Here is a 25,883-nt window from a genome sequence, read left to right as displayed (position 1 = left end):
AACCCACATCCCCACCAATGATAAAGACATAAAATATTTTTTGAGATATGGTCTTATTGTATAGCCCTGGTTAACCTGGAACTTGGTATGTACACCAGGCTGGCCTTGAATTCATAGAGATCTGCCTGCTCTGCCTCCCAAGTGCCGGGATTAAAGGTGTGCCCACCACATCTAAGTAAGAATATAGTAGATGTAGAATTGTGCATAATTGTGTGACTATATAAAAAGGTAAGGAGGACATGAAACTTGGTGCTTTTATGAATATAGTGCCCACTGCTCCTTGACATGAATATGACATTCACGTGACCAGCTTCACAGAGACATCATACATACTTTCTGCTAGCAAAGGAAAACATTTTTTTTAATTAAGTTTCAATATGACTCTCTCTTTCTCTCTCTCTCTCTCTCTCTCTCTCTCTCTCTCTCTCTCTGTGTGTGTGTGTGTGTGTGTGTGTGTGTGTGTGTGTGTGTGTGTGTGTGTGTGTGTATGTGTGTATGACAGGGTCTCCCTGACTCTGTAGCTTTGGCTGGCCTAGAACTATGTAGCTCGGGCTGGCCTCTAGCAAAGATCCACCTGTCTGTTCTCTGAGAGCTGAGAGTAAAGCCTTTGCTACCACACCGGGCTCATTAGGATGTTTTCATGTGTATGTGCCATTAGATTTGTTCTAATTTGTCCCCTTCTATAGTGCCTTCCTCCATGCTTTGGGTGTTTTTCTGTCAAATCATTTTTTAAATGTGTGCAGTAGTATTTACTATTTTTCTGTTATGACCCCTGCACATGACATATTTTCAATGCAAATGACCCAGGTCACTACTATGACGTCATTTGCTTATTCTTTAATTATTTCACTTACTTATTTATTCCGTGTGTGTGCTCATACCATAGTCTGCATGTGAGGAGCAGAGGACAACTTCCCTGCATCAGATTTCCCCTGCGCTGTGAATTCTGGCACTCAAACTTGGCTTGTTTAGTAATTGCTCTTACCACTGAGTAATTTTGCTTTTCCTCGCTGATTTTTTAAAATATTTATTTATAATGTATACAATATTCTGTTTGTGTGTATGCCTGAAGGCCAGAAGAGGGCACCAGACCTCATTACAGATGGTCGTGAGCCACCATGTGGTTGCTGGGAATTGAACTCAGGAGCTTTGGAAGAGCAGCCAGTGCTCTTAACCTCTAAGCCATTTCTCAGCCCCAACCCTAGCTGATTTTTAAATTGTATTTTATTATACTTTATTAGTATTATATTGTGTGTTGGTGTGAGTGTGTACATGTGTGTGAAAGCTCACTTGTGGTTAAAGGACAATTTTTTTCCCCAGTTGATTCTCCTCTTCTACCTTTATTTGGGTTCCACTGGTAAAATTCATGACTTCAGGCTTGTGTGGCAAGTGTCTTTACCCCCAGAACCATCTTGCTAGCTCCCCAGAATCTCTTTTTGAGAGACCTTCTAACAGAGGAGGAAGGCACCTACTCGGAGGAAAATGAGAGTATTTGCACTTTGATGAAAAGGGAATGGAGAGAGACCTGGTCAGTAAAATGAACCAGCATCTTCTGCAGCAGCAACATGGAGAAGAGAGAATGGGCAGCGGGCACAAATCAGGCCAAAGTCTCCTTTAAAGATGATGGCAGGATGGAGACATGAAAATATTATACATTAAGTAACGACGCCTTAGGGAGCTGAGTCTGAGAGAAGTACACAGGACGTACCCTAGAGACCTGGGGTGCACATCAAGTAATAACAAGTTGGAGCAGAGATGTGCTGTTGGCAAGAAGTAAGGGGACTGCCCGCTCTAATGACATGAGGGCGGCTGCGGAATTACCGATGTTAGCAGCGGATTGGATATTGAGGGCAAAGGGCGGGAAGGGACTGGGTACTGATGCGATTTTGATGGCAGCCTCAGCACACAGAGGAAGGTGAAGCAGGCTGCAGGTTCGATGGCTTCGAAGGACACATTCTGTGGAGCATCTCTAGAGGAGCAGGAGGGCTCAGAACCAGGGGTGTCGCAAACACAAGGAGCAGTCACACCAGTGGGAAAAACTGCTAAGAGATTAACTTAATAAGGGGAAGTCTGCACTAGATTTCTGGGTCATGGTTTCAGAAGGGAGGGGACATCTCTTCTGCCAGGTAATATCAGGGAGTCTGATATTTATCAGAAAGACAGAGATGATATATTCTATCTAGATAAATCATGAGGACATAATAGCAATGCATGGTCAAGGAAGAAGTTTTAGGAGGGAAAAGTCTGTCTTCATCAGCTTGCACAAACTAGAGGCACCTGGGAAGATGGACTGTCAGTTGAGGAACTGCCTCTGTCAATTGGCCTGTGGGCTTGTCTGTGGGCGTTTTTCTTGGTGAGGGATCCTCGCGCTAGAAGCCTTGCCATCCCTGGGCAGTTGCTGCTGGGTTGTATAAGAAGGCAGGCCTAGAAAGCCACGCACACAGAGCCAGTCAGCACAGCTCTCCCTTTCCTGTGGTCCAGAACCTGTAAGCCAGACAAGCCTTTTCCTAGCCCAGGTTGGTTTGAGTCAGTATTTATCACAGCAGCACAAAGCAAACCAGGCCAGGGAGTGTCTTAGTGGGGCAGTGGAAGTTCCCTACACAGTTATCGCTGGTGGGATGAGACTGGGGGCTGTGGACCAAGATGGAGTCCTGCGCACACGTGGCAGGAATAACTATGGGAAAAAACTGATTCATCCGTGGTTGGAGGGGAGGAAAGAGTTGATGATGGGATCGAGAAGTTTGGTGAAGAGGAAGAATGTGGGCAGACTCTTCTTACACGGGTGGGCTGTGCTGGTCCAGGGGCCAGCAGGTTCATCCTTCAACCTTGGACGCTGGCCATGGAGGGGCCTCCATCCAATAAGCTGGTGCTGGATGCTAAACCTAAGGTCACCATCCAGGTGAGCGAACCCCACCTCTAGAAGCTGTGGACACTGTGGGAGTGTCCTACCCAAGCCAGGGCCTTTCTGCCTGCCTGGGTTGCTTCCTCCCCTCTGCTCCAGAGGCCATGGCCGCTGCCATTGTGATTTGAGCTGTTCTGCCCAGAGAACCCGGCCAAGGACTGCTCTATGTTAATTAGACAACCTCTATGGAAGCTTACAGGTTTCCAGACGCAACTGGGCCTGGCTGTGGGTTCTGACGTCTGTGATCTCTGAAGTGTCCATGACAGTGACGCTGAAAGTGGCTGCCGGGAAAGGCGAGGAGCGGGTCCTGTGTAGAGAGGGGGCTGCAGTTTCAGTTTCTCCAGTGGTGCAGGGCGTGGCTGCCATCACTGGAATCGGGAGAACTGTTTGCTCGGTAAACTCTCATCATCCTAAAGTAATGGATGGACTTGTCTTCTGAAACAGAGCTGCGTGGGGATCACAGGGATGCCTTCAATGGAAATCACACTTCCTTTCCCCACGTTTTTAAATAATTCTAAATAATAAAATCCAGATAAGCAGGGGAAGAAGGAGGTAGTGAGAGCAGTTTTGCTGACCAAAGTTCTATTTTACCCTCTAGTAGAAAGTGTGTAGCTGTATACACCCTTAGAAAAAGCCAATTCTAAAATGTATTTTCTTACTTTCAAGGGATATTTCTTTTCTGTATGATGTTAAATATGTAAAAGGCGAGGCCAAGGAGAAGAAACTTTGTCCCCCAAATTTAAACAAATCACTGCAGCCACAGGACAGTGCCATGGTGCCTCACAGTGTGAGTACTGGAGGGAGGATTTCCTCTCTCCGCTTGTTCATTTCTTCTCTAAAGCAGCCTCAGGTATAACAACAGCCTTCGGGGCTCCATCGGCACCCCAGTAACCCAGTTATTTCTATAAAACTGCATTTACTGGGAAAAGAGCAAAGACATTCTAGGCCATTTCCCAAGCCACAGCTAATGTTCTAATGCGTAAAGAGAAGTACGAAATCAGGGAAGAGTAGTTTCTCCACTGGAAACTTCACACCTAGAGTTGTAGATGATGGATGACCTCCTCCTCCTCCTGTTCCCCTCCTCCCCTCCTCCTATTCTCACCTCCCCCCTCCTGTTCTCCTCTTTCCCTCCTCCTCCCATTCTGCTCCTTCCTTCTTGCTTCTCTTTCTCCTCCTCCACGTTCTTTTCTTTTGAGATAGGGTCCCTCTATGTAGCCCTGGCTATGTAAACCAGGCTAGTCTCCAGTTCTGCCTCCCCAGTGCTAAGGGCATCCCTCATGTTCTTCCAGTGTGGGTCAGGCCACTTCTTAATCTTCCTATCCCTTTCATCATCCCCTGGCCATAGTGTTACGTTTCCTGGCTCTCTTCTCTTCAAACTGTGCATTCTGCATCTCTCTCTGCCACACTTGATCTTTTTCATCATAGACCTGCATGAGAATAATTACTAATAACCACATGACAGAGTCAAGTAGGCTGTCATGAAATCTCCTCCATCAAAGAAATTAGTCCATTACTTTTAAATTTAACCTCTTAGAACAAGAACAGTCTTTGCCAAAATATCACAAAAGTTCTCACAATATCACAGTTGCTGATATTGTTTCCACTCTGACGCCTCTTGATCTGATACTCCACAGTCCTCATAGCTCTTGGTATTGTGGTCTTCCAAGACCTCCTGGGATGGCCCATAAACTCCCCTTACAATGTTCAACTGGTTTGCTAATCTGATGTCTCCTACATTCCTCCAAAACAACATGGTCAAGTTTTATAGTAATAGCCCACTTCCTGGTTCTAGCTTCTGTCTTAGTAACTTTTTATTGCTCTGACAAAAATGCCATAGTGAAGGCAACCTATTAAAGAAAGTGTTCACTGGGCTTATGGTTTCGAGGGTTAGAGTCCCTGATGGTGGAGCAGAGGCATGGTGGCAGGAACAGCTGAGAGCTCACATTCTGATTCAAGAGCAGGAGGCAGAGAGAGGCCACATTGGCATAAGTCTTTTGAAACCTCAGAGCTGACCCCAGTGATATTCTTTCTCCAATTAGGGATGTACTTCCAAGTCCTTCCCAGTTAGTTCCACCAACTGGGAACGCCTGAGCCTTGTAAGGGATATCTCATTCAAACCACAGCAGCAAGAAAAACAAATTGCTAAAGGATTTATGAATATAGTTGTCCCTCTATACTTGAAGGTTATCCGTTCACCTATGCCACCAACCTCAAGTTCAAAATGCTTAGAAAACATTGTATCTGCGCTAAAAAAGTATAAATGCATTCTTGTCATTATTCTATAAAAAATTAGCATGGCAACAATTTACTTGTATTAGGTATTACAGTAACCCAGAGTCAACACAGCATAAATAAATGTATGTAGCTTCTATGAAAACACCAATTTGTTTTATGTAATGGACTTGAATATCTAGACCAGTGGTTCTCTACATCTGGGTTGCAACTCCTTTGACAAATCTCTATCTCCAAAAATATTATGATTTATAACACTAGCAAAATGGCAGTTATGAAATAGCAATGAAAATAATTTCATGCTTGGGTCATCATACATAAGGAACTGTATTGAAGAGTTGCAGTATTAGGAAAGTTGAGAATCACTGATCTAAATTTTGGTATCTTGAAGGATTCTAAAATTAGTCCTTCTCAAATACCAAGTAATGAGGCTGGGCGGTGGTAGCTCACGCCTCTAATCCCAGCAAGTGGGAGGCAGAGGCAGTCAGATCTCTGTGAGTTTGAGGCCAGCCTGGTCTACAGAGTGAGTTCCAAGACAGTCAGGACTGTTTCACAGAGAAACCCTGTCTTGAAACCCCCACCCCAAAAACCCCTGAGTAATGATTGTACCAAAAGAAAAATCTGTCCTCACATTCATGCTTAATTTTACAATATATGTCCAGCTTTTTCTTATGTTAATATAGTCATCCTTTTTCTTTATAAGCAGAAGACATTAGCAGACACTCTGATTCCTGAAGAATTTCATATCGTGTCAAATACAGGAGTTTCGGGTTTGGAGTGTTATGACGAGTGAGTACCGTGATGTTTTGTTTCGTATCTGACCTGCACTGTCTTCTCCTTTCCACACTTAAAGGAACCTAAGAAGAGCACACTCATTTTCCTAGTGTGGTGAGGAAACATTTGGGCGAGCTGCCTTGGCAGAATGTGAGAACGATTAAAACAAATACAAAACAAACAAAAACCTAGAGATGGCTCAAAGAGTTTTGGCCTCTCCCTCCCTCCTTCCTTTCCTCTCTCCCTCCCCCTTCTTCCCTTCCATCCTTCCTTCCTTCCTTCTGCCTTTTTTGTTTTTCTTCCTTTCTGTTTCTATCTCCTCCTCCTCTTCTTCCTGCTCCTGTTTGCTTTTAGAGCAGAGTAAACATAGATTTGTTAAGGTAAAACAAAAAAGAACTCCTGATAGGGGGACTCCAAGGGAGGAATACAAGAATTTTGGGTTTTCATGATTAAATAGTTCTATAGCTTTTCTTGTCATTTAATCTTAATATTTTAAAAAGTACAACTTTTGGAGCTGGAGAGATGGCTCAGCAGTTAAGAGCACTGACTGCTCTTCCAAAGAACCCGGGCTCAGTTCTCAGCACCCACGTGGCAGCTCACAACTGTCTGAAACTCCAAGATCTGACACCCTCACACAGACACACATGCAGGCAGACACCAATGCATATAAAATAAAATAAAAAAATTATTTTTGAAAATATGTAACAAATGTGAAATGGAGAAATGACTCACCACTCAAGATCCTTTGCTGCTCTTGGAAAACTCAGGTTTGAGCATCACATAGCAGCTCACAACTGCCTGTAACTCTACCTCCAGGGGATCTGACTCCCTCACAAAATACCAAAGCACATAAATAAAAATAAATAAATCATTAAAAAAATAAAAAATTAAATCTTTAACAAAATGGAACTTGGAGTTGTGTGTAGTAGTGAGTACCTATAATCCCAGCTCTTGGAAGCTGATGTAGGCAGATTGCAAATTCAAGGCCAGCTTGGGCTGTATAGAAAGACCCTTTCTCAAAACTCAAACCAACCAAACAGATAAAGCAGAACTTTCTTTCATATTATTCTTCTCCCATCTCTGACAGGGTTTTTCTGTATAGCAGAACTTCCTTCCAAATTCTTCTTCTTCTTCTTCTTCCTCTTCCTCTTCCTCTTTCCTCCTCCTCCTCCTCCTCTTCTTCTTCCTTTTTTTTTTTCAGAGATAGGGTTTCTCTGTGTAGTCCTACCTAGCTGTCCTGAAACTCACTTTGTAGACCAGGCTGGCCTCGAACTCACAGAGATCCTTCTGCCTCTGCCTCCCAAGTGCTGGGATTAAAGGTGTGCGCCACCACCACCACTGGTATTCCAAATTCTTAGCTGCGGAAGGGGTTGGAACAGTGACCACACAGACAGTGGAAGGTCCTCCTCTATGCCCATCTCTAGGGCGTGGTTCTGGACTGCACACGAGTCATTGCGCCACTTGCTGATTCCTATGTACGCATTTGAAAACGAGTTTTTTTTTTTTAATTTCTAAAATAACAGTTCACTATTGCAAAGTTGTTTTTCTTTTCTTTCTCCTTTTTTGGTACTGGAGTTGAACCTAGGACTTTGTTCCTGTGAGCAAGGGCTCTACTATCGAGCTACATCCCAAGCTCACCTGGCCATCTTTGAAAATGCCAAAAGGCACTTTTGTTGTAACTGTTGATTGCATTTGTGTGTGTGCTGGGGGGGGGGTGACACAGAGAAGAGAATAGCTCTTGGCAGCCAGTTCTCCCCTTCCACCATGTGGGTCCCAGGCACCGAACTCAGATTGTTGGGCTTGGTGGCACATGCCTTTACCTGTTGAGCCATCTCAAAGGCCTTAAAAATAGTCTCGTGTGGTTCAGGTAGGTCTCGAACTCTCTGTGAGGAGATGAGTTTATCCTATCTTCCTGCCTCTGCCTCCCAAGTGTTGAAAATACTGGCATGTCTTTTTTTTTCTTTTTTGTTTTGTTTTCTTTTTTTTTTAACGAATCAAGGAAATTTTTGTATTTCGATATATCAGGGAATGGAATTGAATATTCTTTTTTTTTTTTTTTTTGGTTTTTCGAGACAGGGTTTCTCTGTGGTTTTGGAGCCTGTCCTGGAACTAGCTCTTGTAGACCAGGCTGGTCTCGAATTCACAGAGATCCGCCTGCCTCTGCCTCCCAAGTGCTGGGATTAAAGGCGTGCGCCACCACCGCCTGGCCTGAATATTCTTTACTAACAATGTTCCACATACGACCAGTGTCATTATATCTCTGTGTGGATTTTTATGGATGATCTCGTATGCACACAAGGGACCTTTTTAAAATCACATCGAAGCTTTTAAATTCTATTCAGGTCTTTGGTTTGTCCTGTTGTAATTTCTTCCATTTCCACTCCTCGGACAACTTCCCAACAATTTCTCCAGAGAACACGGTTTAGTGGACAATGGCTCTTAGCAACCAAGGTGCCGGGTCTGTGGTGTGCTAACTGATGAACAGGCCAGATACTGTCTGCCCTCTTCTCCCGTCCTCCCTTCCCCTCCCCTCCTCTCCTCCTCCCTTCCCCTCCCTTCTCCTCCTCCCTTCCCCTCCCTTCTCCTCCCCTCCCCTTCCCTCCTCTCCTCTCTCTGTCCCAGGGCCTGTGTGCCACCACTGACTAGAATGTTTTCTTCAGCCCCGAATGTTTTCTTGAAGTAGCGTTTTCTCCTCTGTTGCAGCAAATACACCACCCTGCTGACAGACAGTGAGAACAGGCTGCTGCTCTTCCCATCCATGTGAGTACAGGGGGCTTTCTAAAGTGTCTCTCGGAACAAGTAACCACATGCATGTCTTCCTTTCCTTGGTATGTTATTAGACAAAAACATTCAAGTCATAGAGAGAGCCAAGGTAATAATTGCCTGTAAGAACATAATTCATTAGCTGTATTCCTGTGGCCATTGCATATTCAGATAGTAAGAATAGCATGGCACACACACAGTAATGTGTGCTTATGTTCTGTACACCAAGCACTGGCATCTCTGCTGCCTTTCTCTCTTGCACTTGAAGCCTAGTGTTTATGGCCCCTCCTTTTTTTCTGTGTTTCTGTCACATATAGTAACATATGGTGATATAGCACCTTTGGGGGTTAGAATTATTTTTCTTTTAAGAAAAAAAATTACAGTATTTTCATTGTTTTAAACCATGTTACTGGTAAATCACTAAATAAGTTCATCTGGGCTTACTCCTTTAAATTGCCTTTAGTATTCAGTATCTCATATATTTCCTGAGACATTTTGCTTTCCTCCGAGGATGGCCTGATGAGACGCTCTTCTCTAAGTGTGTCCTTTGCTATTTAGGAAACCCAATAGAAGAGTAGAAGTCATCCGGCTGGGTGATGTGATGGACACCATGCTGGAGCGGGCTGGAGTAGAAAGTGAGGAGTATGCAGGGCCAACCAAGGTAACTGCCGGTCATAATAGCCCTGTAGTTACCAGTGTGTGTGTGGGAGGCAGTGCTTGGTTTGGAATCTGATTAGCCATTTATTGGTGGGTGGTCCTGGGCAAATCATCTCATGTGCTTGTACCTCAATTTCCTAATCTATTGATTAGAAGTAATGATAGTACCTGCCTCATGGGGTTGATTGTGAGTGAGACAGAATGGCATGTTTAAGTGCTGAGAAAGGGCCTGGCTTAGAGTGAACAGCACACCAGCAACTGTTAGTATAGTTATGTGTTGTTTAATTGTGGGGATGTGTTCTGAGAGAGGCGTCATTAGGTGGTGTCGCTGTGCAAACATGTTTGTAGGGATTTACATAAACCTAGACCCACAAGCCTAACGGGGATAGACGCTATAACCCAACAGCAGTTGTGGCACAATGGTAAGGATCTTTGTATCAAGACAGAGAAGGTCAATAAAAATATCAGGTCATGGGGATTTTTCAGTTCCACCCTAACCTTATAGAACCTTAGTTATGACTGAAGTATTGTTATTTGGCATGTTACTATATTTCTGAAGACTCTGTGGAAGACTCTTATTATACTTGTTTTTATTTTTTTCCCTCTTTTTAAAAATATTTATTTATTTATTTATTATGTATACAGTATTCTCAGTATTCTGTCTGCATGTATGCCTGCAGGCCAGAAGAGGGTACTGGATCTCATTACAGATGGTTGTGAGCCACCATGTGGTTACTGGGAATTGAACTCAGGACCTTTGGAAGAGCAGGTAGTACTCTTAACCACTGACTGAGTCATCTCTCCAGCCCCGTATTTTATTTTATTTTTTTGAGACGGTTTCTCTGTAGTCTTGGAGCCTGTCCTGGATCTAGCTCTTGTAGACCAGGCTGGCCTCAAACTCACAGAGATCTGCCTGTCTCTGCCTCCTGAGTGCTGGGATTAAAGGCATGCACCACCAACGCCCAGCTCTTAGTTTTGTTTAATGGAATATTATGCATATATATGGAGTACGATGTGATAGTTCTTATACAGTGTGTAGCGATAGATAAGCACTGATTATCTGGTTTACCTCTGGCAGATGCACCAACTCCTACATGTGTTGAAAAAGGAACAGACCATTTACAACACAGTATTTCATGAACTAATCCGACAAGTCAGCGTGGATTGTATAGACAGAGGAGAGCTACTATCCAGAATCAGGTTAGAAATGTTAACGGAATGTTTCAGGTTCCCCATTTCAAAAATCTGAATTATAAATATTAGTGCATATTAATTATACAGGCTAATAGGAGCCATTGTACTACTGCCATAATGCATCTTTTTGAACGTGTTGAGGTGTGCTTGAGAAAGCTACAAAAATATCTCTATGAACTAACAGTAAAATCTTCATCTTGGCTAAGATCCAAAAGTCCAAGCTTTTGTTTTCTCACTATCCATTCCTAAACAAGTGGTGTTTGTTGAGTGCTTATTCTGTGTCAAGTACTGAGATGCTTGATAGGGCAGGGGAAAGAGTAAATTGATTATTAATTATTGGAAGTCTTATGTAGCTCAGACTGGCCTCGAACTTGTTATATAGCCTTATAGGTATGAATCACCATGCCTGTATGTGGTGAGATTTAAATGAGAATGCAGGGCTGGTGAGTGAAGACAGGGCCAGTGGGTAGAAGTGTTTGCCATGCATGCCTGATGACCTGAAATCCACAGCGGAAGGAGAGATCCAGCTTCGGAACATTGCCCCATGACCTCCACAAGTGCCATGTTGTCGGCACACCTGTGAGTGCACACAGCCCTATCTCAGAGTCACAATGACTCGATTAAAATTGAAATAGAAATAGGTGCTCTGTATACGTAATCATCAATGGTAAAAAGGTGATAAATACTATTGTTACTATGATTATCCTTCTTAGTACTTTGGTTCTTTCCAAAAAATTGAAAGAATACATTGGCCAAACAATATATCTGTATTTCATTCTCTGTGGAGCCAGGAAAGATGTAAGAGCTTCCTGAACATCTCTTTCTTTCTTTCTTTCTTTCTTTCTTTCTTTCTTTCTTTCTTTCTTTCTCTTTTTTTAATTCAGCATCTCACTATGTAGTCCTGGCAGGCTGTGTATTTGCTCTGTAGACCAGGCTGGCCTTGAACTCACAAAGATCTACCTTCTGGTGCCTTGGAGGGATTAAAGGCATGCACTGTCATACCAGTCTATCAGTTTCTTTTTAAAAAATTATCTTTTTACTATTTATTTATTTATTTATTTACTGCATCAACAATGGGGAATGTTCCCCTTCCTCTATAGCCTCTCAAACATAAGCTACCATTGCTGTTTTTGATCTTAGCCATTCTGATCGGTGTTAGATGGTATCTCAGAGTCATTTTGATTTGCATTTTCTGATCTTAGTCTTAGACCTTAGATGTTGAGCATTTCCTTAAGTGTCTTTTGGCCATTTGAGATTCTTCTGTTGAGAGTTCTCTGTTTAGATCTGTACCCTATTTTTTAATTGGATTATTTGGTAGTTTGATGTCTAGTTTTTTGACTTCTTTATATAATTTGGAGATCAGCTCTCTGTCAGATGTAGGGTTGGTGAAGATTTTCCCATTCTGTATGCTGTCATTTTGTCTTGTTGACTGTTGTCCTTTGCTTTACAGAAGCTTCTTAGTTTTAGAAGGTCCCATTGATTAATTGTTGCTCTCAGTGTCTGTGCTATTGGTGTTATATTTAGGAAGTGGTCTCCTGTGCCAAGGATACTCCCCATTCAAGGATACTCCCCACTTTTCTATAAGGTTCAGTAAAAATTATTATTATTTTGTGTTTGTATATTGTGTGTATGAGGGCACAAGAGGCCCTTCCCTGCTGAGCCACACCTCCAGTACGCATTTCCTCTTCCTGCTGTCTGACAGGTTTGAGGAGGTAGAAGCAAAATCATTAGAGCCTGGTTAGGATCAGGAAAGGAGTAAATAGAATACTGTGAGGAGTGTCAAATGGGAGAAACAACAGAACAGCAGCCCATGGGATCAAGCTCAGAATAAAGCCAAGGGCGATGAGATAAAAGAAGTACAGGACTAAGAGCAAAAGAAACAACTGTTTTGGGTGAAAGCATCTGAATAGTTTTTAAATAGTTGGTATCTTTTTACATTTAGTCAGTTTAAGGAAAGTGTCACCTATGAATTCAAGTATATGAAAATCTCACTGTATTCAAGGCACCCTGGTTATTAATATATAGATTATGACATTGTTCCTCTCTCAAGAGTTTATAATTTAGAAGAACTAAAACACATTCTATTTTTGTTTATATCGCAGATATTATTTATGTTCCTAGTAGCCATGTCTCCTGTTCTGTCTCATCATATTGACTTACTGTGTCTGCTGTGGGACAGGAGCTTGGGTTCCTTTTTTCTTTCTGTCCTTTTTCCCACATACAGTTCGTGTCTGCCTATTGGTCATTTATTCTCTTAACAGTACTTTCTTGCTTGCATTCCTCTTCCTTTCTCTCTTCTTTTCCTTTGTTTCTCCTGCAGAGAGAAATATGTGCAAATGCTTGACCAAATTGCTCGGCAGATGATTGATTTCTACAAAGACTTGGTAACTCAGCGGATGATGGACCAGCGCATCTTAGAAGAACTGTATAACTTCAAGAATGTGATTGAGGAGTTGACCAGGTAAAAACCTTAATGCTCCTCAACACAAAACAAAAGGCAGAGTCCTGTCTTTACCCATAGTAAAAGAGAATCATGGAGTGATGTGGAATTCCCTTCTGTATGCTGTGAATTCCATTGGTTAATAAAGATGTTTTGGGCCTGTGATAGGGCAGAATAGAGCTAGGCAGGGAAAACTAAATGGAATGCTGGAAGAAAGAAGGCAGAGTCAGGAGACCCCATGTAGCTGCCATAGGGGAAAGATGCGAGCTGTAAGGTAGAACCTTGCTGGTAGGCCACAAGCCTAGTGGTAAAATATAAATTAATGGAAATGGGTTAATTCTAGATGGAAGAGCTAGCTAGCAATATGCTTAAGTGATTGGCCAAGCAGTGATTTAAATAATATAGTTTCTGTCTGATTATTTCAGGAGTCTGGGCAGCCGAGAAATGAACAAGCAGCCCGAGAACAATGGAGAGGAGTGGTTAGAGGCAAAGGCTATTGTGCCTTCAGTGATTAACATGAAAACCAGGAGAGCTGGGTCCTAGGAGAGAGGCAGAAGGCTGGCTTACTCTTTTAAACTGAAAACTAAAATTCTGCCTGTATTTGATAGAGAAGAACCTGTTCCACATTATAGATACTTATTTTAATCATGTTTCCGGAACATATCCAGGATTGTAGATGTTAGTGTTCAAATCTCAAAGAAAATAAATATACTATAGTGTTGGCAGAGGGCACCAATTTGTTATTGAAGACTGTTGGTTCATTCCTGGCTGCTTAGACCTGAAACAATCATACAGAAACTATATTAATTAAAACACCACTTGGCCAATCACTTAAGCAGGTTGCTAGCTAGCTCTTATATTTTAAATTAACCCATTTCTATTATTTTATATTTTACCATGAGGCTTGTGGTTTACTGGCAAAGGTTCTGGCTGGTGCTTTGTGTCTGTCTCCTCCAGGGGCTACATGGCGTGTCTCTGATTCTGCCTACTCTTTCTATATATCTCTTTCAGCCTGGCTTTACTCTGTTAAGCCATTGGCCGAAAGCAGCTTCTTCATTAACCATTGGCAATAAAACATATTCACAGCATATGTCACCTCCCAAATCACCATAGCAATATGGTTTGGGGCTAACCTTGTATCAAGATGACCAATGGCAAGGATGAAGAGCACAGGCAAGGCAGACCAGAGTGGGTACAGCATCTGCTCCTGCTGTGTTCTAGAAGATGCACCTGTCACATGGTTTGCTTTTCCTGTCAGTCCACGTCCATTGCCAGACCTGACGAGAGTCCACCCAGGATGTACGCTGGAGGTTTCACCTTGGTTTGAGGGTAGAAAATGAAAGGAGGGGATGCACAGAGATTATATGCAAGTCTGGTTTCTAGGGTCGAAACTTTTTTGGAAGTTTTTGAGTTTGAAATTTTTTTCCTCCCCCTTCCCCCTTCAGGGAACTTTGTCTGGTTCGGGCCCATGACAACAAATTAACAAAGGAGGCAGAGAAGGCCCAGAAGGATTTGGCAGAAGCTATTTTGGAAGCAGAAAAAAATGCAAAGTGAGTTGCCAAAGCTTATAGTACTTGATAATGGAAAGAGATGTTTAATCATCTGACTTTCCTGGGACTGCACTGGGCCATATGTAAAATCCAGGCTGCACCATCGCCTGCTTCCTAGGGTGATTATGCAGGCTAAAGGTGACAGTTAACAGAGCCCTTCAGGTGCCATCCCTGGCTCGGTGTCAGTTAATGAAGCCCTATGGGCACATGTCATGTTTGTATCCTGCCTCTGGCTGCTCTGGAGGAGCCACATCTGTGTCTGTTCCCTGAAACACAGTGAAAGCAATGGTGTGGCAATGCAATATTCTGAACCTATTGTTTGCATTTGAAGAGACTGGAGCTCCTGCTGGACTTCACAGTCAGACTTCACTTAAGACTTAAGGCTGACAGCCCACTGTGTGCTCAGCGGTTAGCTTAACCTGCCTTTAAGAGAACATTATAACAATGAACTTCATGGGTTTTTGTTTTTTGTTGTTGTTGTTGTTTTGAGACAGGGTTTCTCTGTGTAGCTTTGGAGAGGTCCATCTGCCTCCATCTCCCAAGTACTGGGATTAAAGGCGTGCACCACCACCACCTGGCTCCAAGTAGTAAACTTTACAATTTAAGCTACTGCATAGTTACCATCTTAAATTATGTACTCTTTCATCCCCTGGCCCAGAACAATGCATGTGTGCTATAATGTTGCCTGGAAACAGCAAATACAAACATTGAAAGCAATCTTGTAAAACGAATGTCCATTATGGATATTAACTGATAAACAACAGTGTTCGTAGTACTGTTTGTTGTCGGGGTCACCCGGGTCAGCTGGAGTCAGAAACTTAATCCCTTGTAAAACTGTTAAAGATGTCTGTAAAATGTCCCTTTCCTTCCCATATGATGCTTTCTGTGCTGTTGAAAGCCTTTTGTTAGGGACACACACAGACACACAACAGACAAATAATACACACACACATACAGAGAGAGAGGGGGGGGGAGAAGAGAGACCCTTTGGGCAGGCACAGATTCAGGCTCATAGCACAGACAGAGAATGAAGAAACTGGTGACATGAAGTAGAGCTTTAAATCTTGATTTGCTCTTGGTTAAATGAAAACAAGGGGACATGTTTTATTTCTTTCCTTCATATGATGCTGATACATTATTGGTGATTCAGTTAATCACTAATGCATTCAATCAATGTAATTAATATTAATAAATTAAGTCTAAAGACAGCAGTGTGAATGTTCTTCTCATTCTTTCTTGTAAAACTTTCAACTCTTTAAATTTAAAAAAAGTGTGTGATATGGTGCATATGTATGTCTGTGATCACCTGGTATGCATCATGGAAGCCAGGGGCCGTGTACCTTCTTCCTCTATTGCTCTCCACCTTAAACACATTTTATTTTATCTGTGTGGTATTTTGTCTGCACATGTCATGTACCATGTTTGTGCTGTGTCTCTGGGGCCCAGCAGAAGGTGTCAGATACCCTAGAAGTGGAGTTACAGATGGTTGTGAGTGACTGTTTGGGCAGTGGGAACCAAATACAGGTCCTCTGCGAGAACAGCAAGAGTTCTTAGTGCCCGAGTCATCTTTCAGCCCCCATTTTTGCTCTTTTATAAATTAGGGTATTCATTATTTTTACAAAATTGTCGTCTGTCAAGCAGAAAGGAAACACATCATGTGCCCCAGGAATTTTCCTGTGTGTGCCCATCTAGTGACTTTCCTCTCAATTATTTTGAGCACATGGAAGAAGACTTAAAGTGGCAGTTCCTGACTCATGCCAAGAATACAATTCTGTGTCACTGCACTTTAAGTCTGTTAGCAAAGTTAACATTAATGAGGAAAATGCCATTTGCCCGTCTTAGTTAATGTCCTATTGCTGTGAAGAGACACCATGACCACAGCAGCTCTTATAAAGGAAAACATTTAATTGGGGCTGGCTTATGGTTCAGAGGTTAGTTCATTAGCATGGTAGGGAGCATGATGGCACACAGGCAGACGTGGTGCTGGAGAGGGAGCTGAGAGTTCTGCATCCACATTGGCAGGCAGAGGAAGAGAGAGACTGGGCCTATCATGAGCATCTGAAACCTCAAAGCCTATTCCCAGTGACACACTTACCCCAACAAAACCATACCTACAACAAGGCCATTCCATGCCACTGCCTGGTGATTAATCATTCAAATCTGTGAGTGTATCAGGGCCATTCAAAGGACCACAGTCACTTTGTGATTTCTGTGTTTATTCTTTTCATCACATTTATCATGTGTGTGTATGTGCACATGCACGTCCAGGCACACACCTGTGAAGGTGAGAGGACAGCTCACAAGGTCAGTTTTTGCCCTCCACCATGTTTAAGCCAGGGTCTCTCTTGTTTCTGCCACTGTGCTTGTATACTCCAGGTAACTATTGAACAAACTTCTGGTCAGTTTTCCCGTCTCTGCCTCCAGGCTCACTTTAGGAGTGCTGGGATTAGGTACATGCTACAGCATCTGACTTTTTATGTTGTTTCTGGGGATCTGAACTCAGGGAAGCATCGAACTTGCAAGGCAAGTGCTCCTACCCACCGAGCCACCTCTTGGGGCTTATTCTAACTTGCTCATTAGATACAATGGTATTTAGAAGGTCCATTGGGTGTATTATTTTTGTCATGACTACCATAATATTTGAAAATAAAATGTGAACTTTTTTATTTGACTCTAAAAGGTATTATCAATCTACCCAACAAGTATGCCTATTACCTTATGAAGAGGCTTGAAGGAACAGGTTGCTTATTTTCATATCAGAGATTTGTTAAATATCTAATAGATATTTCTTAACTTTCTTTCAGAATAGTAGAAGATTACCATGACTTATATACATTACAGAGAGGGAGGATGGAGAATGACATCAAAATGCTGATGTCAGAAAGAGACATTTGGAGCTCAGCCACATACGAATTGGCGCTAAAGGTTTGTTCATCTGGACTTACAACTCTGATATTGACTTACAATGCTCTGATATTGACTAACATTTTATTTGACAGTTTTCAATAATACATACAAAAGGGACAAGAAGAAAGAAGATATTTATTGATCAAATCATAGGTTTTGCGGGCACTGATGGAAAGTTTCTTTCCTCTGTTGAGTAACTGAAATTGAAATTTATGCCCTGGCAATGCTGAAGCACGCATGGGCAGCCTGTATATGGCAGTTCTGTTGAACTTGCTCATACTGGATTTCATGGTCTAAGTTGATAAGGACGACTGACGAGGTCTCTTTCTCAAGAGGGCACCGAAGCCATCATGTGGTTGCTGGGAATTGAACTCAGGACCTTTGGAAGAGCAGGCAGTGCTCTTAACCACTGAGCCATCTCTTTAGCCCTCTGCTAGGTAATTAGCTGTTGTGTAATTCAGGGCTGTTTTTTTCTTTAACTGGAACCTATAAACTATGACTATAAATTTTTTTTTGGTTTGGGCATATATTAACACTTTTAACTTTGATGTATGCTAATTTTTAGATATAATATACACTAATCCCTAGAGAAGGTAGTATGGCTAATGTGTACTAATTCTAATGTCTGTAAAAGGTAGCTCTTAGTTGTTCATCTCATGTAACCACATTAGGGTCCTTGGCTATCATGTCATGTGGGTTATTTTACCTTGGCAAATGAATGAGGGAACCCGTAGAACATGGTGGTAATGGTTTACAGTGAGAGCAAATCCCACAGGAGTCTACATTTTAAAGACCCATATATGCTGGCTCCCTGTTCTGACCCTAGGTAGATAATAACATTGAGTTCTGACCCATAGAAAATTTAAAAATCTGACCCAGCTGGATTGGTTCAAAATTCCACTGGTGGCAGGCCACCAGGCTTTCCTTGCAGACAGCTTGCATGACAAAGCTGTGCCAAAGTACTCATTAGTACCATGTAGTGGCTTGTCAGTTGCTTGGAGAACATACAGAAGGAATTCTATCAAAATGTTCAGGTATCCTAAACCTAGAGAGAAAGCTTACATACTGGGCAGTGGAATCAAAACTTTCTTACTTGGAAAAAAATAAGTCCAAGAAAGGATTACATTTTAAAATGTAAAAATCATGATATTACAAATGTACTAGAATCAATTATGAGTATAAATGAATATTTTATGATACATAGGGAGTTCCAGGACAGCCATGGATACATAGTTAGATCTGTCTCAAAAAACAAAAACAAATGAACAAACAAGCAGAAAAACTAGGCTTTGTAAAATCTGTATGTGTATGAGGGGTGTAAATGTGGACAAAGCCTGAAAAACTAGAAAGAAGAATAAAAGAGGGTAAACTAGGTGCTGAGGGAGGATGGGGGAAGGTAAAAGGACGTGTGGGATATGAAGGAGGAAAAAACTGGGTGTGGTGTTCTTTAATCCCAACACTTGGGAGGCAGAGGCAGGTGGATCTCTGAGTTCAAGGCCAACCTGCTAGGGAGTGAGTTCCAGCACAGGCCAAACTGTACGGAGAAACTCTGTCTCTAAAAACAAAACAAAAAACAAAAACAACAGAGAAAAACAGAGGAAAAGAGACTGGGGTGATAGGGAGGAGTGGGGTCAGAGGCTATGGATGGGGAGTAGGGAGATGAGGGGGAAGGAGAATCACAAACGCCTTGGTGCCAGACCCATAATACCACTTTTGGGCATATATCCAAAGGATGCTCAATTGTGCCACAAGGTCATGTGCTCAACTATGTTCATAGCAGCATTGTTTGTCATAGCCAGAACCTGGAAACAACCTAAATGTTCCTCAACCAAAGAATGGATAAGGAAAATGTGGTACATTTATACAATGGAGTACTACACAACAGAAAAAAATGACATCTTGAATTTTGCAGGCAAATGGATGGAGCTAGAAAACATCATTTTGAGTGAGGTAACCCAGACACGGAAAGACAATTATCACATGTACTCATTCATAGGTGTTTTTTAAACATGAAGCAAAGAAAACCAGCCTACAAACCACAATCCCAGAGAACTTAGACAACAATGAGGACACTAAGAGAGACTTACATAGACCTAATCTACATGGGAAGTAGAAAAAGACAAGATCTCCTGAGTAAATTGGGAGCATGGGGACCTTGGGGGAGGATTGAAGGGGGGAGGGAAGGGAGGGGAGCAGAGAAAAATGTAGAGCTCAATAAAAATAAATAAAAAACAAAACAAAAGTCTTGGTGCCGACATTCAACTTCCCGAGGCCTTTCCTCCTGCAAACTGCACATTTAAATTTCTTTTTCTCTTACTTGCTCATTTCGTCATAGACCTGCATAAGAGCAATTACTAATAACCACACGACAGAGTCAGTATTAGGCTGTCTTAAAATCTCCTCTATCAAATTATTTACTTCATTACTTTTAAATTTAGCCTCAGGCAGATTCTTTGGACAAGGGCAGAAAGAAGCCATAGTCTTTGCCAAAACATCACAAGAATATTCTCTACCCCAGTTCTAATATTGTTTCCCTTTAAAACCCCTGGAGCCGTGCCTCTAGTCCACATTTATCTCAGCACTACTGTCTTCCAAACTCCTACTACAATGGCCTAGTAAGCTCTGCTTATAGCATTCAACCTCTTTTCTAGTCAAAAGTTTCAAAGTTTTCCACATTCCTCTAAAAAGAATCACGCTGTCAGGTCTGTCATAGCAGTAATACACCTCCTGGTACCAACTTCTGACTTAGTTGCTTTTCTATTGCTATGACAAAACACCATGGCCACGCCAGCTTATGAAAGAAAGTGTTAGTTGTGTTTATGATTTTAGAGGGTGAGAGTCCATGATGGTGGAACAAAGGCATGGTGACAGGAACAGCTGAGAGCTCACATCCTGATCCAAAACAAGGAGGCAGAGAGAGGGTGGTGTGGGGCAATGGTCTGTGTTCTGTCAATTATATTTTAAATAAATGCTGATTGGCCAGTAACCAGGCAGGAAGTATAGGAAGGACAACCAGACAGGAAGTAGAGGTGGGTCAATGAGAACAGGAGAATTCTGGGAAGAAGGAAGTCCTAGTCTGTAGTCCCGACCCAGCCACAGTGCAAGCAAGATGTAACTGCCCTGCCAAATAAGGTACTGAGCCACGTGCCTAACATAGATAAGAATAATGGGCTAATAAGTTATAAGAGTTAATAAAAAGTCTGAGCTACTAGGCCAATCAATTTATAGCTAATGTAGACCTCCGTGTGATTTCTTTGGGAACCAGGCAGAACAGAAACCTCAGTCAACAAGAGGGTACACAGGGAATTGTGTCATTCTTTTGAAACTTCAAAATTTGCCCCCAATGACATACCTCCTTCAACAAGGCCACATCTCCGAATCCTTCACAAACAGTTCTGCCAATTGGGGACCAACTGCTCAAACATGAGACTGTAGGGCCATTCTCATTCAAACCACCACATCTGTCACACACAGGACGATGTCATATGTAGCAGCGACACTTTGACTTCCTCCTGTTGTTCCTTTCCCTTCTGTTACTGCTCTAGCTAAGGCTTCAACCACTGTACTGAATAAGGGTGATGACATTGAGCACTTTTGCCTTATTCCTGAATTTATGTTAAAATTGTGTGTGTGTGTGTAAACGGGACATTAATGGTAGATTCCAACGAAATACAAAGGATTAGGAAATACTTTGGATACTTTAAAAACTACAAAACATCTGGACACTGTGTGGGCTAGGGATGTAGCTCAGTTGGTAGAGTTCCTGCCTAGCACTCATGAGGTCCTGAATTTGATCCCCAGGACCCCATAAGCTGGGTATAGTGGTACAAGGATCAGGAGTTCAATGTCATCCTCAGCTACAAAGAGAGTTTGAGGCCAGCCTGGACTCCATGAGACCTTAAAAAACAAAGCAAATGAACTGGAAAAATAAATTCCTAAATATATACGATTTACCAAAAGTTAAATTAAGAATAAGATTAAAGCAGTACCAAAAGGATCTCTGTGGCCAAGTGTGATGGTACACTTCTCTAATCTCAGCACTCACTCAGGAGACAGAGGCAGGTGGATTTCTGAGAGTTTGAGGCCAACCTTGCATAGCAAGTTCTAAGTCAGCCAGGACAACATAGTGAGACCCTATCTCAAAAAAAAAAAAAAAAAACCAACCAAAAAAAAAAACAAACAAAAAAACCCCACAAAGATAAGCCCAAGAAAGGATGGATTCACTGCCAAGCTCCCAAACATTTAAGGAACAACTAACACCAACATTCTTCAAACTATTCTAATAATATGAAGGGAATGACACATCCCCAGACTCTCTCTACACTGCCCCTGTTACCCCAGGACAAAGGCTGGGTATGGACACAACAATAGAAAAACTTTAGACCAATTTTCTTGAAAACATAGACACATAAACTTTTATTAAAATTATATTCAAGAATAAAAAAACATAGACACGTAAATTTATATTAAAATTATATTCAAGAATACACTAGGATCAAAATCATGACTAAGTTGATTTCGTCCACAGTGATTCAAGATTGGTTTAAGATATACAAATCATATATATATATATCCTATAAATAGACAAAAATCACAGTTGTCTGATTAGATACAGAAAAGGCATTTAAAAAACTTCGACATCCCTTCATGATAAAAGTTATCAAGAGACTGAAATAAAAGGAACATATCTCAACATGATAATAGCTATATTCAACAAACCATATCAATCTTTATAAATGGGGAAAACAGAAATTATTTCCTTTAAAATCAGAAAAGAGGGTCTGGGACAATGGCTCAGTCAGCATAGTGCCTGTCATGCAAGCATAAGGACGAGGTCAGTTCCCAGAGTCCATGTGAAACATCCAGGGGTAGACACGTCTGTAAGCCCAGCCCAGGGTGGTGGCCGAGACAGACAGCATGCTAACCAGGTTCAGTGAGAGACCTGCATCAAAAGATAAGCTGCAGGGGCTAGTGAGATCGCTAACTGGGTGAAAGTACTTGGCACGTAAACCCAATGACCTGATTCAGCCCCTAGAGCCCACATAAAGGTGGAGAGGAGAACTCGTCATTCTCAGATCTGCTCGTGTGCACCATGACATGCATCCCCACTATCTTACACACTAACAATAATGTAAATGCATTTTGTAGAATGACCGAGGAAGATACCCAGGGTAGCCTATTTTTTAGGCACTAGGTCTCAAAATGGCACCCAGTTCCTGTCTCCCAACTCACAGAGAGAGACAGAATGAAATTCTTGTCCTCTACTGATCTGTCTGCCAGAAAAATCCCTGCCTCACCAAAACCTGCAGCAGTTTTTGAGGTTTGTGAAGACTGTGGGCTTGTCCTGTGGGTGGACCTGCTGGTCTGCACCAGGGCTACTGGCTTCACCTCTTGGCCGAGTTTTCTGTTTGGGTTGGGATGCAGGGAGAGCTGTGTTCAGATTGGCTCCTTTGCTTTCTTTTTAATTTTTATTCAGTGTGTGTGTGTGTGTGTGTGTGTGTGTGTGTGTGTGAGAGAGAGAGAGAGAGAGAGAGAGAGAGAGAGAGAGACAGAGAGACAGAGAGAGAGAGAGAGAGAGAGAGAGAGAGAGAGAGGAAGAAGAGGAGGAGGAGGAGGAGGAGGAGGAGGAGGAGGAGGAGGAGGAGGAGGAGGAGGAGGAGGAGGAGGATATAGCATATACATGCTGCTTTGCTTAAGTGGAGGTCAGAAGACAACTTTGGGCTTTGGTCCTCACCTTCCACTTTGTTTGAGAGAGGGTCTCTGTCTTTGTCTCACTCTTTCTCTCTCGCTCTGCCACTGTAAACACTAGGCTAGCTGGCCCGAGAGCTTCCAGAGACTTTCCTGTATCCAGCTCCCATCTTGCTGTAGATGTACGGGGCACACAGAAGTGCACACTGCTGCCTTTACCTGGGTTCTGGGTATTTGCACCCAGGTCCTCAGGTTTTATCTGTTGGGTCATCTCTCTAGGCAGCTTGGCTTCCTTTGTGGTCTTTCATCATTGTCTTTGTGAAATCCTGAAGCTGTCCTTTCTGTGAGGATTAATCTGTCTTTTCTTTATCTGGAGGGCAGTTTATGGTCTTCCGTCTTACCCGGAAGTCCTGAACTCTAATGTACTTCCAGTTCAGTAGTCCTTAGAAATGTGTAAATTTGTGATTCAGATTATTAAAGTAAGAAATTTTGATTGAAGTAATGACTGAATAAAAATCAACATGTGAAAACATTATAAGTAAATTACAGTGTTTAAAAATGTTTTAGATTCCTGATCATAGTACATCTTTTATAGGTAATTGAAAGAAATAGAGTCATACTGGCTAAAAAACTCTACCTCAATGAAAAAGGCTGGAATAAATATGCCAAGCATTTCATTATAATGCTGTCAACTAAGGTAAATCCTGTTACATAAGTCACGGGTAAAATGACTGTAAGTGTTATGTTTTGACGCCATAGGCTTTGCTTTGCCAAACCTGTAGATTCTTAAGTACAGTTCTATAGTTATGCTTTGTTGTGGGTAGAATGAAAATATAAGGGAAGGAATAAAGACTCTCAATTGCATTGTCTTCCATTGTAATCAAAGCAACACATCTAAGGCTAATGACACTCCAGAGTTTCATAGAGTTATTATTATTCGTGCTTAGAAGATAAAAGAAAAATAAGAGGTGGTGGTTGGTTGTGGTGGTGCATGCCTGGAACCTCAGAACTCGGAGTGTGGCAGGCTTGCTTTTGGGCCACCAACCAGCTCCTGAACATGACACAGAGACTTATTAATTATGAAAGCTCAGCCTTAACTTAGGCTTGTTCCACCAGCTCTTATAACTTAAATTAACCTGTTTCTCTTTATCTATGTTTTGCCTTGGGGCTTTTTTTTCAACCTTTCTTTCATTGTGTATTTCCTATTCTGTGTCTGTCTGTCCCTCTTTATCTCCCTTGTTCTCTTCTCCTGAATCTTCTCCTAGATTCCCTCTCCTACTTGTTCTCTCTGCCTGGCAGCCCCACCTATCACTCTGTTGCCTCCTATTGGACCTTATTAGACCTTAGGAAGGCAAGATGAAACAGCAACACATGTTTACATCATTAAACAAATGCAGCATAAACAAATGTAACACATCTTTACATAGTTAAAGTAATATTCCACAACACAGGAGGCTGAAACAGGAGGGCCATAAATGTGAGGTCAGCCTGGGCTACAAAGAGAGGAGGAAGAAGAGGAAAAGGGGGAGGAAGGAGACATTATTGATACATTCTTAGACAATTTTATGAGAAAATGTATTGATCACTGTGGTGGTTTGAAAGAAAATGACCCCCAAAAGCAATGGCATTATTAGGAGGTTTGGCCTTGTTGGAGGAAGTGTGTCACTGTTGGGGCAGGCTTTGAGGTTTCCTATGCTCAGGATACCAACCAATGAGTCAGTCAACTTCCTGTTGCTTGCAAGATGCAGCACTCTCAGCTCTAGAACCATGTCTTCCTGCATGTTCACCACCATGATGATAATGGGCTGTAAGCGAGATACCCCAATTAAATGTTTTGTTTATAAGAGCTGCTGTGGTCATGGTGTCTCTTCACAGCAATAAAAACCATAACTAAGACAATCCCCAAGAGAGAAAATAAACTAGCATTAGTGCGTTTTCATCAAGTCAAAGCATTTACACCAGTCATTAAGCTCCTCCCTTTTGAGCATAGCAAACATAGGTTTATTAGGGAAATGTGAGAAAGAACTACGGAGAGTAGGGGCTGCAAGGGAGGAACACCTTCCAGTCAAAATACTTATTTTTAAATTTATGTACATGTGTGTGTGCTTGTATGAGTTTATGTGTACCATGTGTGTGCAGTTGCCCTCAGGCCACAAGAGGGTATCAGCTTCCCTGGAACTGAAGTTATGAGTCACCAGATATGGGTGCTGGGAATAGAACCCCAGGCCAGCTCTCTGAAGATTAGTAAGCATTCTTAACAACCAAGCCATTTCTCCAGTTCCTGTCATCTAACTGTTAAAATAGTCCTCTGAGGTATATATTAGTGTCTTTATTTTATGGATAATAAAAATGAGCTTTAGACTAAATAATGCCACTTTCTAGAATTCACATTCAGTTCTGCCTGTTTTTCCCGTTTCTGTCCTTGCCAGTAAGTTATTTTGCCCCTGCAAAAACCCTGTGGGAAAACTAGGTTCTTGTTGCAAAGGGAAAATTCTTGTTACTAATAATATGTCCCACAGAAAACCCATTGCCATGGTGTTTCTGACAGTGTTCAAAAAGAGAACTATCTGGGCTGGAGAGATGGCTCAGTGGTTAAGAGCATTGCCTGCTCTTTCAAAGATCCTGAGTTCAATTCCTGGCAACCACATGTTGGCTCACAACCATCTGTAATGAGGTCTGGTGCCCTCTTCTGGCTTGCAGGCATACACACAGGCAAAATATTGTACACATAATAAGTAAATAAATATTTTTTTAAAAAAAGAGAACTATCTTTCCA

General features: G+C 42.1%; 1 protein-coding gene across 1 annotated transcript in view; it reads left to right on the top strand.

Moving 5' to 3' along the window:
- Axdnd1 (axonemal dynein light chain domain containing 1) overlaps nt 1-25,883 on the top strand; it is a 75,433-nt gene that overhangs the window by 4,890 nt on the left and 44,660 nt on the right. The window contains exons 4-12 of the mRNA XM_075989549.1: nt 3,569-3,689; nt 5,838-5,923; nt 8,612-8,668; nt 9,230-9,332; nt 10,407-10,528; nt 12,843-12,983; nt 14,408-14,512; nt 17,317-17,437; nt 23,703-23,804. Of these exons, the coding sequence (XP_075845664.1) occupies nt 3,569-3,689; nt 5,838-5,923; nt 8,612-8,668; nt 9,230-9,332; nt 10,407-10,528; nt 12,843-12,983; nt 14,408-14,512; nt 17,317-17,437; nt 23,703-23,804 (958 nt within the window). The remainder of the gene's footprint in view (nt 1-3,568; nt 3,690-5,837; nt 5,924-8,611; nt 8,669-9,229; nt 9,333-10,406; nt 10,529-12,842; nt 12,984-14,407; nt 14,513-17,316; nt 17,438-23,702; nt 23,805-25,883) is intronic.

This window comes from Microtus pennsylvanicus, chromosome 10, assembly GCF_037038515.1.
Source record: "Microtus pennsylvanicus isolate mMicPen1 chromosome 10, mMicPen1.hap1, whole genome shotgun sequence".
NCBI lineage: Eukaryota > Metazoa > Chordata > Mammalia > Rodentia > Cricetidae > Microtus > Microtus pennsylvanicus.
The sequence above is the reverse complement of the archived record's forward strand: the minus strand, read 5'-3'. Positions and strand labels throughout refer to the sequence as shown.